This window comes from Mus pahari, chromosome 1, assembly GCF_900095145.1.
Source record: "Mus pahari chromosome 1, PAHARI_EIJ_v1.1, whole genome shotgun sequence".
NCBI lineage: Eukaryota > Metazoa > Chordata > Mammalia > Rodentia > Muridae > Mus > Mus pahari.
In genome coordinates this window covers 81,874,143-81,893,766 of record NC_034590.1, presented here as the reverse complement: position 1 = coordinate 81,893,766, position 19,624 = coordinate 81,874,143, and the positions used below count along the sequence as shown (strand labels likewise).

Sequence of the window (19,624 nt, the reverse complement as noted above, 5' to 3'; positions counted from 1 at the left end):
ATCATCAAAGGTACCTTTTCCAGGCCAGGTTTTGAAATCTTCTCACTCCCACTACTGCTCTCCAGGCAAATCCCTTCATCAACCGCATCATCCGTGGAGAAATCATTACTCATCTGGTCGCTGTGGCAACTGCCTTCATTTTCTGCTCCACTATCAGTGCAACTTTCAGTCTGAGGAGATTTCTAATAAGACAAAGATTTCCTAACATCTTAAGCCAAATAAAGGAAAAGATATTCCTATGTTCACACAAATAATATGTTGGTTAGTTTTATGTCAATTTGACACACACTATAGTCATAAGAGAGGAGGGAGCCTCTATTGAGAAAATGCTTCCATAAGATCAAGCTGTAGACAAGCCTGTAGAAGAGCCAGGCGGTGCCATTCCTGGGCTGGTGGTTCTGGGCTCTCTAAGACAGCAGGCTGAGCAAGCCATGATGAACATCCAGTGAGCAGCACTCCCCTCTGACCTCTGCACCAGCTCCTGCCTACAGGTTTCTGCAGTAATTCCAGGATTCTTCAATAATGAACAGTTTGTCAAAGCTTAAGCCAAATAAACCCTTTCCTCCCAAACTTGCTTTTGGTGTTTTATCACAATAGTAACCTTAACTAAGACAAATACTAAATGAAACTTGATAACCATTTACACTTGTATTTGAACCCCTGGAAGAAAGTAGATTTTACAACCAGTATTTAGTTTCAATCAGGAAAACAACACACAAAACTTTTACAGCAACAAGGATTTAACACCCTGTAACAACTACCCTTTCTGACTGAAAATAGTTCACACCATCCAACAAAAGAAACAGATTACTTACACACACACACACACACACACACACACACACACACACACACACACAAAATAAAGCTAGAAAACCCTTGGAGGTCAATGAATAGAAAGAAACTGATGAACCTTTCCTGCATTCATCAAAATTCCATGTATAAACTACTTAAAGTCCAAGCTAAAACAAAAAATAGAATCAAAGAGTAATAGATAAAACCTCTTGTATATTTGTTTTTGTACCTTAGTTTAAGAGCTAGCAACACTTATGTGGTGGTAACCAGTACCTTAATTCTTGAAGAGTATTGGCACAAACAGAAGACAGTAAGGTTATATACTACTAGTTCATTCACTCATATATTTGCACTATGTGTATTAAAGGTGAGAAATCCAGCTATAATATAGTTTCATTAATAAAGAAACTATGAAACAAGATTGTTATCCAAATTCAAGAGAGAATCCCAGAGGTGAAACCCTTTTGTCTTTTAAAAAGCTTATGCCATTCTGACCAAATAATAATACTTGAAATGTACAGTTTCAGGAAGTTTTTTTAGCCACAGCAATAATCTTCTCATGTAGTAAGCTAATGGAAAATGAGAAAGGAGAAAGCTTTTATCAAGAGCACACTTTAAGTAAATCAGTCTTAACTCAGGTTACACAACTCTTCTCAAAATAAATAGGGGCTGGAGAGATAGCTCAGTGGTAAGAAAACTGGCTGCTTTCCCAGAGGACCAGGACTTGATTCCTAGCCCGCATAGTGGCTCACAACTGTTTCTAATCCTAATTTTAAGGGATCTGACGCCCTCTTCTGGCCTATAAGGGCATCACGCACACATGAACATACAGATATACATTCAGGCAAAACACTCATATACCTAAAGTAATTTTAAAAAATTAAAAATATAAAGTGTATAATGAAAAGCATAACAAGAAAATGTAGGATTTACCTCATCTTCAATATCAATAAATGTGCTCATATCCAGCTCCTCCGGAAATGACATTCGATCATTGAGTTTAATTCTATGCATGGTTGTATAATCAAAATCAAACCTTTTCAACTGTAAGGTCAACAGATAGGGGAAATGCAAAAACCGAAGGCCCTAAAAAGAGGCAAGTGAGGTTAGTGGGACAAATGGACAGAATACTGAATATCATTTCAGACATAGTAATATATTTACAAGTCTCTTACCTTACGTGCATCACACTTCTTCTTACAACGTTCACAAAAATATTGATTTGGGCCATCCAAGATCTCTGGTTGAATAAATGCATGCAATGCTTCTTCCTAGTTAGAAAAAAAAAGTAATTGTTTTACAATTACTTAAAACTCTGCTTAATGTAAAAACTGTAACTGAAATCACCAAAACTGCTATGAATAAAATTATTAGGACAAAATTAGCAGCAAAATATCATTATAATTATCATTAAAAGTTCTAATAAAATTCTGTTATTTCATTCTTCATAAAAATTGCTTTGGTCACTATTTTATATTCCAACCACTTTTATTTTATTTTTTTATTTTTTAAATAAGTTTTTCAAGGCAGGATTTTACTAAGTAGCCTTGGGTGTCCTGGAACTCATACAGATCTGCCTGTCTCTGCCTCCCAAGTGCATTAAAGGCGTGTACCATCACTGCCCCACTTCTACCTAATTTCTTATTGACTTTTACACTGTGGTGTTAGACTGAATGCTATAGAAAGGAGAAGTCCTGATCTTTAGAAAGTAGGTAGGTCCTGAGCCATGAAAGGGACAAAATGTTACCAATACCATGCTGTTGTTAGCACACAGAACAGGAAAGGACTGATTCATGTAAGCTACAGTTTTATATGTTAAGCCATTAACAAATGATGCTTCTAAATTAGCTCCAAACTGTGACTTTATCATTCTAGGGTGACTAGCTTTGCTTTATGTAGGCCATCCCCTCCCTCACATACTATGAACAATTTAACTGATCATATAGTTGTAAACTGTATTTTTCAGAAGTCAAAGTAGAACAAGGAGATTCTTACATTCTTAGGTTAGCAAATATAAAGCCAGGATCATTACAATTTTATAGCACATAATCTAGGCACAAGTGCAACCAGAGGAACATAGCATGGCCCCCATCTTCTCAGTGACGGCCTAGCCGTATTCTCCTCTCACTGTTGGCCTATATAATATTACTGTATTCTCCACAGATCCATTTTTCTTCACTATTTAGCATTTGCTTTGTTTAGAATAGGGAAACCAGTATTTCTAGGCTTTACAAATAATAAGAACTGGAACAATGCACTGAGCACTATCTCCTGCATCTCTGATGCTGTGAGCAATTATTGTTAGTGACATACAGCAGCAATGCAACACGCCTCCTTACAAATACCTATATTCAGGCATCTCCATGAGACTATTTGCTCTGAGTCAGGGAAAGAATATCTTTATTTAAGCCACTCATTCATCTCTTTTTCACTTTCATTTCTAAGACAACTATCAATTTGCACATACTTACAAGAATTGATATTACCCAAAGATACTCTGTATACATTGCTGTTTCCTAAGAATGACATTTTGCAAACTACAGAACATCATAATGGTGATGGGGACACTAATATGATCCTCCTTCATTCAAACATTCTCAAATCACTGTTTGCCCCAGTCTGTGTATTAAGTTAGTTCTGTGTATTTATTATCTGAATTGGGTCCTCTTTCCCACAGGACAGCCAAGGCATTAAATAGTTTCTATGTAAAGATAGGAATTGACCGAATTCAGTAACTCTGGTAATGGCCAACAGTGGTGCAATTCTAAAATGTATTCATAAAAAATATTTACATGACCAAGTTTATGCAAATGAAATCAGACAGTATGCCAACTTTTGTGACTGACTTTCTTCCATCCATGTTCATTTCCTCCATTCATTCCAATTACTGCTCATTGGTATCTACAGCTTACACATATTAGAATTTGTTCAATCATTTACTTAAGGCAAAACTTATCTTACTTATTCTTGAATATTAAAAATAAAAATGCAGCCAATATTAATATACAAGTTTTTACAGGTATATGAATTTACTTCTTTTGGATAAATGGCCCAGAATACAATTGCTGGGACTTGTATCAATTCCATTTTCAGTTTCATAAAGATAATCTGTAATGTTTACATTTATACAGCAATGTAACCCAGTTTCTCTGCATTGTGAGCAGTTTTAAATTCTATAACTATTTTGTGTATGTGAATGTATGTATTTGTGTATAGGCATCTATCTGTATATTGAAGTTAAAAGTCAACGTTACAAGTCTTCCTCAATCGTTCTTCACTTTATTTTTAGAAACAGGGTTTCTTACTGAACACAAGCCCACCCAATTTGGCCAACTAGCAAACCTTAGGCATCTTGCTAGTAAACAGAAGGTAACTTCCTTTCTCCACCTCCCAGCACTTTAAGTACTGGCATGCATCTCTATGCTCAACATCTATGTGAGCTCTGGGATCAAAAATCAGCCTCTCCAGCTTGCATGGCTAACACTACACTAGCTCAGCTACTGTAATGGTTTGTACTGTTAACTGTTCCAGTGGCAGGAAGAAAGAGCTTCATTGTAAAATCTACATTTCCTTGATAGCTAGTTGACTAAAAATATCTTCTCTGATTCTGGCATATGAATGCCTAATCTGATGACATGTTGGTGATATCTTTTGCCAATTTTCTAAATGGACTGTGAGATTAAAAAATAAAACTGATGGCTTGAAATTATATATTTTAAATATTCCTTTGTCAGATATATTATGCGTAACTATTCTATTTCAGAAGTAAATACTTTTAATTTTGTGAGTTATGTTTTTGACATAAAACCTTACAGCTCTTCTGATGTCTGGATTTATATGATTTTGTTTTTACTAAAGCTTTACATATTCTATATTTAAGTGTATGTCCATTCTGAATTACTATTTTGTTATTGTTGTTTTCTCATTTGCACTTGTACTTTTTTCAGGACTGAAAGCAGTCCTATATTTTAAATTTCATTTTCACCTACTCATTGCTAGTACCCTGAAATACAATGACTTTCAAATGTTTTTCTTAAAGCCTAAAATCTTATTACCTTGTTATCTGCTTGTTTTAAATCTGTCTTAGGATTTTCATTCATTCTTTTTTTTTTTNGGGGGGGGGGGTCGAGACAGGGTTTCTCTGTATAGCCCTGGCTGTCCTGGAACTCACTTTGTAGATCAGGCTGGCCTCGAGCTCAGAAATCCGCCTGCCTCTGCCTCCCAAGTGCTGGGATTAAAGGTGTGCACCACCACCGCCTGGCAAAAGACCAGGTAATGGTGGCATATACCTTTAATTCCAGCACTTGTGAGGCAGAGGCAGAGATATCTCTGTGATTTCAAGGACAGCCTGGTCTACAAAATAAATTCCAGGACAGCCAGGGCTACACTATAGTACCTTGCCTCAAAAAAGAAAAGGAAAAAAAAAATTAGCAAAAGACTACCAGCACCAGCATTTATTTCATTAGAGGGGAATATTCAGAAATATACAATAAGCATGGTTATTGGTCAAGTAGAGAATCTCAATAGGCAGTTTAAGAACTGTTGTAAATCAGTCTGGCCGTTCTCAGAAAATTGGACGTAGTACTACCAGGAGATCCAGCAGTACCTCTCCTGGGCATATACCCAGAAGATGTTCCAAATTGTAATAAGGACACATGGTTCCACTATGTTCATAGCAGCCTTATTTATAATAGCCAGAAGCTGGAAAGAACCCAGATGTCCCTCAATAGAGGAATGGATACAGAAAATGTGGTACATTTACACAATGGAGTACTACTCANCNATTAAAAACAATNAATNTATGAAATTCTTGGGCAAATGGATCTATCTGGAGGATATCATCCTTAGTAAGGTAACCCAATCACAAAAGAAGTCACTAGATATGCACTCACTGATAAGCGGATATTAGCCCAGAAACTTAGAATACCCAAGATACATTTTGTAAAACACAAGAAAACCAAGAAGGAAGACCATTGTGTGAATACTTCATTCCACCATTGCCTGGTCTTTTGCTAATTTTCTAAGTGGATTGTGAAATTAAAAAAACAAAACTCGATGCTTTAAAATTTTGTATATGTTTTAGGTATTCCTTTGTCTGGTATATGATATGTAAATGTTCTTTTAGCCTTTAGTCTCTTCATTTCTTTCACATGGGATTCCAAGTATTTGGTTATTTTCCTATTTTTTTCTGCTAGTAGTATCTATGCCAACTTCACTGTGGTTGGAAATCACATGATTAAAAAATTTAAGAGTACTTTTACAGCCCAAGCTTTGGACTACCTGGACTATATTTTATAGGCATGTAAATGTGTACTTTGCAGGTAGATGGAACATTTAATGTCAATTAGATTTCTATCAAATAATGGTGCTGTTGGATTCTTCTATAACTTCTTTGCCATTTTGTATAGTTGTTTTACCTATCAATTGGCAAAGAAGTAGGATACTGAAATCTCTAACTACAACTAGAAAAAAAATAGTTTGTATGTATTTTCTAAAGAAGCTATTTACACGCACTTTACAGCTGTTAGCTGACAAATATGTGTTTAGTAATGTTGTTTTGATAGTATGGAAATGTTCTAAAACAGTCCTCAACTGCCTAATATCCACAGCCACTCCTGATTTCTTCTGATGTATGGCACTACTTTCCACCATCTCACATGGGCATGCACGTAATTCCTTCTGGACAACATAGTATTGGATTGTGTTTTAAAAATCTACTGTTTCTCAGTTGATATATATATATATATACACATGCCACTAAGGTGGCCATACTATTTTCAGATTTTTGTATGTTTTTTGGTTATCATTCCTGCTTCCTTTCTTTTGCCTTCCAAGGATTACTTAAACACTTTTTAAAAAATTCTATTGCAGTACTCAGAGTATACTTGAGTCCTTTTCCTTCTTTCATCATTGTCCTAGTTATCAGGTTTATCAATACTATCCTTCTATTACTTCTAAGTGTCCAACCGCTCCTAAGGTCTTATGCCCTATTCCATTTATAGATCAACTGGCTTAAATATTTCTTTTACCTGTACTAAAAAAATCACATTAGACATTATTATAATTTTGGTTCAAACATAATTTAAAAGACTTGGCAAAGAAGGAAAACCTACTACATTTGTCCTAGACCGTATGGTATTACAGATCTTCCAATCTACGTTCCTCAGAATCTCTATGTACCTTGAATTATTACCAAGTGTGCCACAGAGAAAGAAATACAAATAAAATACCTATAACAAATTTCTCTGGTACAGAAATTTCTGGAACATTTACAATATGTCTTCTATCTTTCAAAAAAAATATTACAGGTGTACAATTCCTTGTGTTCCAAGAGGATCTAGTGAGTCTTGTGACAATGAGTGCCTACAAGCTACAGTTCAGAAAAGTGCTTGAACACTGGCTACTTCAAATACAATGAAGACATGTAGTACCAGCTGTAACAATTCAAAGATAATTCCATAATGAATGAGAAAAGACCTTTCTTTAATTGTGAGAGATCTTAGCATTGATTGCTAAGTCTGTAGTCATTGTAAAAATCTTATGAGGTGATTAGAAATGTTAAAATTAAAAAGATGATTATAGGTGTTAAATTTGGATAACTGCTCACTTCATGTTTTAACCTTAAATATTATCATTTATTTAAACATGAAACTAATTACTATATCACACATTTTAGATTAAAGGAAAAATACTAAAATTTTAAATAGAACTTCATATATTGTCTGAAAAAGTCCAGTTTAACCTGACTAACATATCCTTAATTCTGTGGCTTAGTAAACAGAACACACACTCATCAATGTTGTATGTACATGTGTATACATAATATGTAAGTGTAGATTGGTGTGTGTGTTATCTGTAAATATCCAGTCAGCTGGAAGGTACATACCACACTAGCAAATGCTTGGCTAGACCCATAAGGTCGGATGACCAGTGGAATATCAAGATATGTGTCAATTCTCCAGCCTTCATAACCGCATTCCAGACACCTCACATAGTCTTTCAGCTTGCCTTGGTACAGCTCATTTATAAGATCAGCCTAAAAACAATGTCCACATTTTAAAAAATGTTCCTTGTTACAAGCAATTTTAAGTTATATCCATATACAATCCTTGGTATTAGAAGAGACACAAAATGATATTGATTTTTTCCTACTAAAGTTTTAGGAAGCCAATATAATAAATATCTAAAATTTTAGGGAACAAAATTGACAATTAAAAAACTAATCACCTGAAAAAGAAATTAATAAAATTAGATTATCATTAATTTAAGACAAAATATATATAATTAACTATTTCAATACTCTCAAATCAATAGAACTCTCAAGTAGTAAAATAGATGGTAATGGCATCAATTATCAATCACTGTGCTCCTTTTCCTTAGGCTGGATCCTAAGCCACACTAGGCAGGCAGGTTGTTACAGAGCTAAGGAGCTGTCTGTGTTCTAAAAGCCTTATACAAACACCACTAGTCTCACAGTTTATTCTGATTTATAAAATTCCACTGCTAACTCGGGCAAAGAAAAATTTAAATTAGTAATAAACATAAAATAAGATACAAAAATTCAAACAATACCTTAGAATTAATCTCCCTCAAAATATCCTCATCTAAAAGAATGCATCTCTCACCTACTTCTCACAGCCAACCGGGGCTCTTCTGACTCAAAGTAGGCAGGTAATTCCCTAAGTAATGACCCTTCATATGAATGTCTTGCTTCAAGATTCTTGTTATCAAATTTTAGGAAGTCAGAAGGGATGCCTCAGCTGATCTTAATGAAGTGCTGACTCACAGAGAGGAATGTGAACAAGGAGGAAGGGTAACTTCAGACCTATGAAGAAGAAACAGCCCCTAATACCATTTATATAAATTACTCAATCCCATAGGATTAGAGAGAAATCACCAGGTTGTCTAAATTTTTTTTTTATCATTTCTCAAGTAAAAAAACAAGTCAGACAGAAAACATACTAACGGTTTCCTTCCTCATAATTTTACATCTTTTGAAATGTCCAGGATAGATCTACACACCTTCAGATTGGATCCACCAAAGCTGCCTACTCTAATACAACTGACTTGATGGATCCTTCTTCATTTTCCTGCCTCAGTCAGGTCTTTTGCATTTAGAATTTTGGTTCAAACAAGTGTCAAAAAAAAAAATCTGGTATTTCCCCACTTTTTTTTTTTTTTTTTGCAAATCAACAGTTATAAAACAATACTTATTCCTATTTATAAATTCTCTTATATATTTTCTATTCATCTTTTAAAAGTTCGGGTATAGGCCTGATTTCATAATGTACAAAAGGGTCCCACCTACTGTTTAAAAGATTCTCTTCTAAGCCACCGCAGTATTCCAATCACAGGTCCTTGTGCCTGCCACCTTAGGACCTCTTCCTCTTTCATCCCTGGGCTGCTCTATTATATTCAGTCTATACTCTCATCCACATGGAATCCCAGAGAGTCAAGCCACTCAGTAAGTTAGGTTAGATAAATAAGGACCTTAAATGTCAAAGCATATGACTAAACCTGATTGATCAAAATGAATATAAAGCTTGATGAATACACTTTATAATATGGTACAGATTATCATTTATTAAAAGAAAAAAAAAAAGGAAAAACTACTCAAAATCCATCCTCCCAACAATATACCTTCTGAGTGGAAAAAGATCTTCTTGCTCATATAGACCAAGTTCCATTATTTTGATGATGAATGTGCTAGCTAGTTTTATATCAACTCCACACAAGCTAGGGTCATCAGAGAGAAAGGAACCTCAATTGAGAAAATGCCTCCATAAGATCTAGCTGTAGGCAAGCTTGTAGGGCATTTTCTTAATTAGTAATCGATGTGGGAGGGCCCAGTCCATTGTAGGTGGTGCCATCCCTGGGCTGGTGGTCCTGGATTCTATAAAAGAGCAAGCTGAACAATCTATGGGGAGCAAGCCAGTAAGCAGCTAATACAGGCATCTGTATTAGCTCCTGCCTCCAGGTTCCTGCCTTGTTTGAGTTCCTGTCCTGACTTCATTCAATGATAGACTATGATGTGGAAGTGTAAGTCAAATAAACCCTTTCGACCCCAAGGTGCTTTTGGTCATGGTGTTTCATCTCAGCAACAGAAACCATAACTAGGGCAATGAAGAAACCAAGGTCTGCAGTGCTTTGATGAAGATGCTTCAGACTCAGTCAATAACAGATCAGAGTCCCAGATAGTTGGAATTTAACTTCTAACTATAGCAGACTGATGCCTTTTAATTCTAACAAATTAAAAGCCATTTTAAGATACTATCTGGCTTCTTAACACATTGTCCCTTTACCTTGTGAGAGAGAATTTACCTGTTCTGTTTGCTTCCATTTCTGTTCCAAAGCATCAAACATAACACGGCACAGTTCTTGTACATCATGCTGTTGCCAAGCTATTTAATATAAAATTTAATTAAAAATAGTATAAGACAGTATACATTGTGTTACTGTTTCAACATAAATACATACATGGACAAGTCTATTTTAAGAAGTTTTAAGAAAATAGGAAGACATATTGCAGCTATGAAAGGACAGTCACAGAAAATAATCAAACCAATGTTGTATAAATAGCATTAGCTTTGTGGTACTGCAATACTTGTTAATTTTTATTGTAAAGAAATGTGTTAGACACCCCACATTAAGGACATTTCTTTCTGCATCAGACAGAAAACAACCAACCAACCAAAATGTAGAGCTACAGAGTCCAGTCCTAATGGATATATCTATGACATGTCTGTAATGACAATTAATGAGAAAAGAGGCCATCATTTTTTGTTTTGTTTTTCAAGACAGTGTCTATGTGGCCCTGGCTCTCCTGCAACTCATTCTGTAGACCAGGCTGGTCTCAAAAATCACAGAGATCCACCTCCCTCTACTGGGATTAAGATGTGTGCCACCACTACACAGCTAAGTAAAAAGGGCACGAATTTTAAAGAGAGCAAGGAGAAGAATATTAGAGGGTTTGGAGGGAGGAAAGAAGACAGAGAAATGATACTATAATCTCAAAAAACAATAAAAAAGAAATAATATTTTTTAAAGTTACAAAGTTAAAAAAAAATGCTCCTTTTTAATAGAGTTTTTTTTTCCAGTATCTTTATTATGTCAAAATATGTTTGGAAAAAAACTATGAAAAATTTTAAACTCATTAAAAATAGAACATATCAAATTTAATTATAAGAGAATCTTAATTGTTAAAATTTATCTCTCAGATATTAAGTAATTAGAAATAAATTACTTTAGCATCCAAACAAAAAGCAAGATGCTTCAGATAAAGATAATACTAGGTGTGACACTATAGTCCAGAAGTCTCTGAACACTAGAAGTCGTATCACTAAAAGAATTATTACCCTCACTGCTATCCCATCCAAAGCTCCTTGTAACATCTGTGGTCTCAATTGCTCTCTTTTTGCTGGTTTGTAACAAAACAAAAAGCCTTTGAAGCTGGTATGGAATGCTCGTCACAGGATCTTCTTCAGAGTCTTCAAATTCCCACCTAGGAGAGGACGAGATCATGTTAATTATGTTAAAGTATCTCATTTCATACTCAATATCAAAACCATCACACAAGATCTTAATTCTAGAGGCAGGCGGATTTCTGAGTTCGAGGCCAGCCNGGTCTACAAAGTGAGTTCTAGGACAGCCAGGGCTACACAGAGAAACCCTGTCTCAAAAAANCAAAAAAAAAAAAAAAAAAAAAAAAGATCTTAATTCTAGGCAATATACAGAATTTGGATATTAATTAAAACTAAGAATATCTAATCAGTCTTTCTCTAATTTATAAATTGTTGTGGTGACCCCCAACCATAAAATTATTTTCATTGCTATTTCATAACTTTAATTTCACTAATATGAATTGTAATGTAACTACTTGATATGTAGGATATCTAATGGTGATCCCTGTGAAAGGGTTGTTTAATCCCCCATCCCCAAGGGGTTGTGACCTACAAGTTAAGAACCACTGATATAGAAAGATGAGATTACCAATTGGTGCCATTCAAGGCTGGGTAATGAGTATACATGGACTTGTGGTACCATTTCCTCATTTTTAAATGTTTCAAATATTCAACTATACATTTTTAAAGAGCTATTAATGAGGTTGTAGAGATGGATCAGTGGTTAAGAGCATTGGCTGTTATTCTAGAGGACCAAAGTTCAATTCCCAGCATCCACATGGCAGCTTATAACTGTATGTAACGTATGTTTCAGTGAATCTGACTTCCTCATACAGACATACATGCAGGCCAAACTCCAATGCACATAAAATTTAAAAAGCTATTAAGTAAATAAAATAATCCCAGTAGCATTTTATTCTCATAAATTTGTAAGTGATCATCTAGACCTAGCTACAGGGACTCCCAGATACAAAACTTAGGATCATATATGGCAGAGAAGAGACTGGATAACCCCAGTTGGTTACTATACTCTGGAGTTCTTAAGGTTTAAGTTAAACATTTAACAAAACAAAATGCAAACCCCCAAACATTAAGAATACTATTAATGGTGTCCTGTCTAAAACTGGCAATGATAAGATCACTCCACTACTCTCTATTTCTTTTTTAGTTTCAAAAGAGGCTAACTATTAAGTTTCCTACTTTCCAGTTTATGAATGGTTTTGCTTTGACTCCATCCCTCTGTCAGGTGTTCACTGTTCCTTATATTAGGACTAAGAGGTTGCACCTGTATGGCTCTGCCCCCTCTTACCCATGGGCAAACCCTTCAGCCTCTGACTCACTTTTCTTCTCTGAGACCACATGGGCTTTACCTTCCTCTATACTCAGCCACTAGCTCTCCTGTAAGCTATCCTTATGGAAGGTTTTACAATTGAAATTATAGGAACTCAAAATTCTATTACAACCTTAAAAGGTTATACATTTTGCGATTTCATAGGTTATATAGTCAGACATTTTGTTGACACATTCAATTCTTCCCATTCTTTTACTACTAAAACGGTTGCCAGAGTGTCATCTCAGGTTTTCACTCAGAAACACCCACAACAACTGCCATTCTGACCTCATGCATCCCAGCTCAGCTTAATCACGGGCCCTCGAAAGGACTTCTTTCAAATCATTCTTTGAACCTGCATTACATAAGCTTTCTTAATAATTCATAGAATGTATCACAAGCCTTCAAGTCAACAATGAAGAGTCTATGTGGGCCATACACAAAGGATGAATGTGCAACTTCATCTTTCACTGTGGTGCTGCTCCTGTGCAGTCCAGAGAGGGTCCTAGGTTTATCTACACACAGGTATTAGTGCTCTCAGGCTTGGTTCTACTGTCACTGCTGTAAACTTCTATCTATAACCTCAATGTCAAAAGTCCACCTCATTGAATCTGTGCTTTAACCCTTATCCCTTCTCACAGTGGATTTCCATGGCCCTCAAACACTTCTGTACTTACAGTTCTTGGGTTCCCATGAAGGTTGCTCTCATGGCTGTTTCCCTTCCTTACTGTCTAAAGCTATGACCCTTCTCAACATTTCCTCCAGAAGTTACTCTCTCTACTTCGCTTTATTATCTCTCTTGGCATACTGGGCTTGTAAAATGAACTTATTTATATAGGTTCTCTACAGAAGATCTTAAGGGGGAATTCAAGTTTTATTAACGCTGTGAATTCTGTGTCAGACAGAACTCATGGTAATGCAGTCAGTGTCCAAGGAATGCTTGCTACCCAATAGCCTGCTCTACAGAGCTGCAAATTTGCAGGCTACCTTCAGAGTTTCAGAACACACAGTTAAACAAGCACCTAGGATGCCAGGCAGATTTGTGCCAGCAGGCAATCATCTTGGAGTACTTAAATCTTCCCAGCAGGTTCTAGCCCATCCTGGCCATTGTGCTCATCTAGGGGCCTCTGCAACCCACCTGAATCACTGCCAACAGCTATAGCACAGGGACAACAGCAATTGCATCCTGGCACCTATAGTATGGCCTCAGCAGTATCTGTGTATTTAGTAACTGATTTTACCAAATGGTGATAACAACAGCAACAACAACAAAGAATTCACAGCTATTCTGAGAAGTTGGTGAGCATATAAAAGTGCTCTCAACAGTCCTAACACATTATTTAGGGAACACTAACTACTATTCACTATGACATCTAGAAGTTTCCATATAATGTCCTCTAACTTGTCAACCTGGCCCAAACACACCTATTTCATGACCTATTTCAAGCTCTATTTATTTCACTAAGCCTAATATCTATTTCACTATTTCTCCATGTTTCACTAATATCTCTCCTCTTTCAGCTCTTGGCACTTAGCTGACCCCAAATGTTAAATGTGAGATAAATTCTTTCACAACACACAGGTAGTTATTATAGACAGATTATAAATTACTTGAAAACAAAGATCTTACTTTTCCTACATCTCTATCCTCCCAAGAACCTAGAATATAATTATTGCTAGGCAACAAATGATAATGAATTAAAAGTGTCTGCTTCTACAAGCAAATCCAGAGAACAAGTTTACAAGTGAATATATGGGTGAGAACACAAGCAATACAACCAATACCATTACAACTTTTAAAGAGAATTCAAATACATACTTAGATTATTTCAAAGTCGTTAGTCAATCAAAAGGAAGAAAAAAAGGGAAAAAGAATCAGTTTACTTAAGACTTTAAAAGTCTAATTTGCTGGGCACAGTGGCACATGCCTATAATCCCAGCATTTGGGTAGGTGGATTTCTGTAAGTTCAAGACCAGCATGATCTACAGCGTGAGTACTAAGACAGCCAGGGCTACCCAGAGAAACCCTGTTTGGAAAACAAAACAAAACAAAGCACTCCCTAAGTTACAGATACTTACTAAGCAAAAGTACATGAACTATAAGAAAATATTCATAAAATGGCTTGAACTTCTTCCATAAGGCATTTAAGTAGATCATATACTTCCATAAAGTATATGATCATATACTTCCATAAAATATATGATCTAGTCTTAGAAATACACATACACATTTAACAAACAAGCTATGTTGTATTTTAATTAGAGAGTTTATGAGTTCAAAAAAAAAAAAAAACACTGAATTCTTAAATTTAGAGGGAAGAAAATCAATGCATATGTTCTGGATTCTCTCAAAATCAGACACTCCTTTCCCTATAAAGGCAGTAAAATTATGAATGGGGACATTCAATAATTCGATCCTTTTCTATCAGATCATTTATGATTCTTCCTCCCCATTGCTTTTATGTCGGTCTTTCGGAAGTCTCTTGTTCATATATAACATACAAGAAGTCAGCTTATAAAGTAAGAAATATCCCAAAATTACAAGTAAATCTATGAAGGTAAATTTAATTTAGTATTTAAAAACTGTACTTTTATTCTCACTTTCACTTATAGAACATTTTTCAAATACTCACTTATATAATGCATTCCTAAATTCAGGAGTCATAAAAAGTGTTTGCAAAAGGCTATTCAAATAGCATGTCATCGCCTGGTTTACTAATCCCACATAACCTTTAAAGAGAAAATACAAATATAGAGAGATCAGCACTTGAACTAAAACACTACCAAAAAAAAAAAAAAAAAAAAAAAAAAAAAAAAAANAAAAAAAAAAAAAAAAAAAAAAAAAAAAAAAAAAAAAAAAAGATAACAGAGGACAAGACTGCTTAGTTGGAAATTATTTGTTTTTTTCAATACCACTTAAGAAAGTTCTCTTCTGCAGTATGCATTAAGTAAACTTTGTTTCTCTCTTCTATAGTATGTATTAGGTAAACTTTCTCAACAAAAGTCAGGACACTTTGTTACCAAGATACAAATAGATATTATACGGTACTTAACAAGATTATTAAGAATAACACATGTACTACACTAGGTTATATTAGAGTGTAAATAATCTTATTCTCTAAGTCTAAACACCAATAATTAAGATGGAAATGTATAAGCATTTTCACTTTAAACATCATCTATAACACAGGGAGACCCAACTAGCCCAACTGCCTAATTGCCTCCCTACCCACAATCCCCATCACCAACCCTGTGAATCAAATTATATTTGATTTGCAATACTAACACAGGGAGCAAACTCTGATCCCGTGCTTATGTATTTTTTTAAAAAAGTATTATCCATTTTCTTAAAAGCATATTTCATGAGGTAAGATAAAAATAAGCAAAATAACTAAAAGTAGTTACTACATGGAGTACTGTCAATGCCTTTTAATTTTATAATGTGACAAATGGCATGTTTTATTTGCACAAAAATAACAACACTTCTAAAAGCCATTATCCTAATTTCAATGAATTCACAAGATAGGGAGTTGAACCTAATACCCAGCATTCTATAAGTGTCTCATATAAAGGACTTAGCTGTCAGAACAAATATCAAACTATTTCAAGAATCTTGATTTGTTAAAGCTGGAACTTTTTCAAAGTATCCCAATAATCTCAGAACGATCTTCAAAGTACTTATTTAAAACAAGATGAACAATTTTCTGTCCTGACTCAGAGCAGTCCCACTAGCATTTTAGGAAGTAAACCTTGAAATTGACATTTTAAGCAATCATTTCTCCATGACTTTTAAAGAAATAAATCCTTGTGACTTTACAATTTTGCTATGTGCTATACTTTGAAATAATTCTGCATCCTCTTTTATTCTGGGTGGTATGCATCCAAAATCCACTGACAGAAGTTATAAACCAAAGACCATAGTCCCTTTTGCTATTTCCAGAGTAAATAAACTCCATAGTGATTAGATATGAGAAAATCATTCTAAGTTCTAATTACAAAATATAATATAATACTACAGGTCAAATTAAAGCAAAGTCTGGAATATACATCTATGGAATATACATCTATGGAATATACATCTATGGCTTTACTGTTGAGATAGGTGTTGTATGCGATATTTAAAATCTTTTTCGAATTTTTAAGAAGATTCAAAAATCATGTTTAGCATTAACTAGCTGTACAAAAGACATTTCTGTACTTGTTTTTATTTCTTTCAACATGGACAAATACTACCTTATAAAAAAGGTTTGTTATAAGATGAAGACATGACATGGATCTAGATTATATTCATAAGGTAATTAACCAATTGTATACATGAAACCTTCATATAAGCTATAGCCTAGTAAGATGAAATAAAATTTTAATTATCTAGGGCTGGAGTGAGGGCTCAGCAGTTAAGATCACTGGCTGTTCTTCCAGAGGACCCATGTGGAAGCTCACAACTGTCTGTAACTCTAGTCCTAGGGGATTAGACAACCTCTCCTGCCCTCAGTGGGTAATGTACACATATCGTGTACAGATACACATTATCAAACACCTATACACAACAATAAAAAACTTTAATGTAATCTAGGCTTAATCATATTCAGAAAAAAAACTCTAACAGGTTTTAAAAAAAGATTTGTTTCTTTTCATTTTATTTGTATATGTTTTGACTGCATGTGTACATATGTATACATACCACATGTGTGCCTGTGGAGGTCAGATGAGGTCATCGGATCTCCTAAATGGAGCCACAGATGATTGTGAGCCCCCACATGAGTGGTGAAAACCTAATTTACTTCAATCATAACAATTAAACTAAAAAATATAATAGGCCCAATAAAATAAATGTGTTCTGTCTGCTTCATGGAAGCATATTCCCTCACAGCCCATCTTAATCTAAAAAAGGGAAAAGAAGACTTCATTTCCAGAGAAGCTGACTTTGGGAATGTCAGAATGCACTCTTGACAGAAAGTAACCAAAATAACTTTTCTTCAGAACACAAGATCCATTATTTTTTAGTTTGCAGATAAATAAAGGTAGAAACAATGCAGTTAAGAGAGCAAGTGGCTGAGGGAAGAAATGGTACACCGTCTAGCAGTGCTGACTCTGCTGTTGCTAGCCAGTCATCTTACTCTGGATCTCAGTTCCTACTGATGAAATGAAGAAATTCAATTAGGCCTGAACTTGCTAAGATTATGACTGTATGGAACACAACAACACATAGGTCTTACCAGTTTCTGACTTGCTCAAAATTGATGAATAGGAGTAGCTCTGGCTGACATAATCATTGGTAGAGGCCACAGAACCTTCTCTTGGAAGTGGACCTATGAACCTGTCATGTACGCTGTCATCCACGTTATTGGAGTCCTCCTAAAAGGCAGCACAACCAGTATTTACTGAGAAAAAGTTGAAGCATGCTAAGACTGCTTCTAACAGGCACTCAAGGAAAGTGTGTCCTGGGTTTCCTGCAGGCAGCTCTGAAAGATGTCTCACTCAGAGGACTAGGCAATACTCAGAAGACTGGCTCCTTCCAAAGAACTTAATTTTGTAGATTCCTTTAAAGCCCTCCTTCAAATGTTTTAGATGTACTACTCTGAAGTCCTGAGTGAGCACGTCATAGTCACTTTTAAAGCTTAGGCCTAGAAGCTGAGGCCGTTCAGGAGCTATTGGATGGAATGGAGAGCTGCTCAGCCTCTAATGAGAAACTTCCTGTTAATATGTAATACTGAAAAGGGTTAAAGGGCACAAACCAGCATAAGCAGTGATGTGAGGCAAGGACGGTGACTAAGCAACTGAAGCTGCAACTCTAACCCTGAGACTCTGGAGCTCTGCTGTAATAGCTAATTCCAATTTCAGAGTCACCTAAAACCAATCAAAACCCTGTGATGCCACAAAACAAAAGATGAGCTTCAGGGTGCCCGAGAGTGCTGCTTCAGCATGAACACACTGCTCATCACCATCTCCGGCTCAAAGGGACAGCTCTATTCACATTTCTAACTGAAGGCCATTAAACAGAACAACTTGTTCTAAGCAAATTGTAGTGAAGAGAAAGGCTCTGAAAAAAAAAAAAATCCATATTCTCTGACCTTAGTTTTTCAGTCTGTAACACCTACGCAAATCAGACCAGGCTTTTAAAATTTTTCACATCTACATCCTCTGGAACTTATATAACCATCAAACAAGATTTACTTACCATAGTGGGTTTTTGTTTTGCTTTGAGATTTTATTTTTTAATTTTGTGTGTATGAGTATTTGCCTGCATATATGTCTGTGCACTATATGCATGCAGTACCTGAAAAGGCCAGAAGAGAGTATTGAATCTTCTGGGACTGGAATCACAGTTGTGGGCTGCCATGTGTGTGCTAGGTAGGAATCAAACCTCATTCTTTACAAAAACAGCCAGTGCTCTTAATCTCTGAGCCATCTCTCCAGCACCCACAGTAGTTTAAAAAGAAATAGTATCTCGAATGTATAGTGCTTTTACTTCTATTTGCACATCTCTTCAAAAGTCAAAACTCTGGAAAAATGCCCTTCCAATTGGGAGTCAGTGGGCTCAACAGGAATGCCTGTTCAAATAAGTGAACTGTGGTGAGTAAATCAATGAAAGCACCTGATTGACATGGGGATGGGGGTATCTGGAGAATATGAATGGAAATGGTCTCCCAAAAGAACTAATGAGTTTTATAATGAGCCAGAGAAAAGGCAATGGGATGACAAGTCTGCATGGTATTCTAACCTGAGCCTCCCCATCCTTGGCATAGCAGTAGTTCCAGTGAGGCAACAAACTAAATGTAACAATGGTGCTGTGGAGGCTCATGCCATCACATTCAACTATCATTATCACGCAATTGTATATCCCTTCTTCCTTCGGAAAACTGAATTCCTAGTGCACAAAAATTATGTCTTTCTAAATAGCTTACCAGCAACATCTGAGGCGGTTCACCATCTTTATCTGTCAAATGCAGAAAGTTCTTCTTTCCTGGCTCAAAATTAGCATCAAGAAGAGACTTGTCACTGGTGTGATCCAGTGGTGCCTATGGGTACAAATAATGTTAAGAGTATATATAAAAATATGATAATAAAACACCAAATACATACATATTTACATGCAAAT

General features: G+C 35.6%; 1 protein-coding gene across 4 annotated transcripts in view; it reads right to left on the bottom strand.

Annotated features, from left to right (window-relative positions):
* The window catches only part of Usp47 (ubiquitin specific peptidase 47), an 83,415-nt gene that overhangs the window by 34,396 nt on the left and 29,395 nt on the right, over positions 1-19,624 (bottom strand). For all 4 annotated transcript variants that reach the window (XM_021219849.2, XM_021219841.2, XM_029548178.1 and 1 more), the window contains 9 exons: positions 19,431-19,544; positions 17,742-17,880; positions 15,159-15,255; positions 11,151-11,296; positions 10,117-10,196; positions 7,682-7,831; positions 1,971-2,066; positions 1,729-1,881; positions 15-182 (listed from right to left, as the gene is read on the bottom strand). In XM_021219849.2, coding sequence (XP_021075508.1) covers positions 15-182; positions 1,729-1,881; positions 1,971-2,066; positions 7,682-7,831; positions 10,117-10,196; positions 11,151-11,296; positions 15,159-15,255; positions 17,742-17,880; positions 19,431-19,544 — 1,143 coding nt within the window. The remainder of the gene's footprint in view (positions 1-14; positions 183-1,728; positions 1,882-1,970; positions 2,067-7,681; positions 7,832-10,116; positions 10,197-11,150; positions 11,297-15,158; positions 15,256-17,741; positions 17,881-19,430; positions 19,545-19,624) is intronic.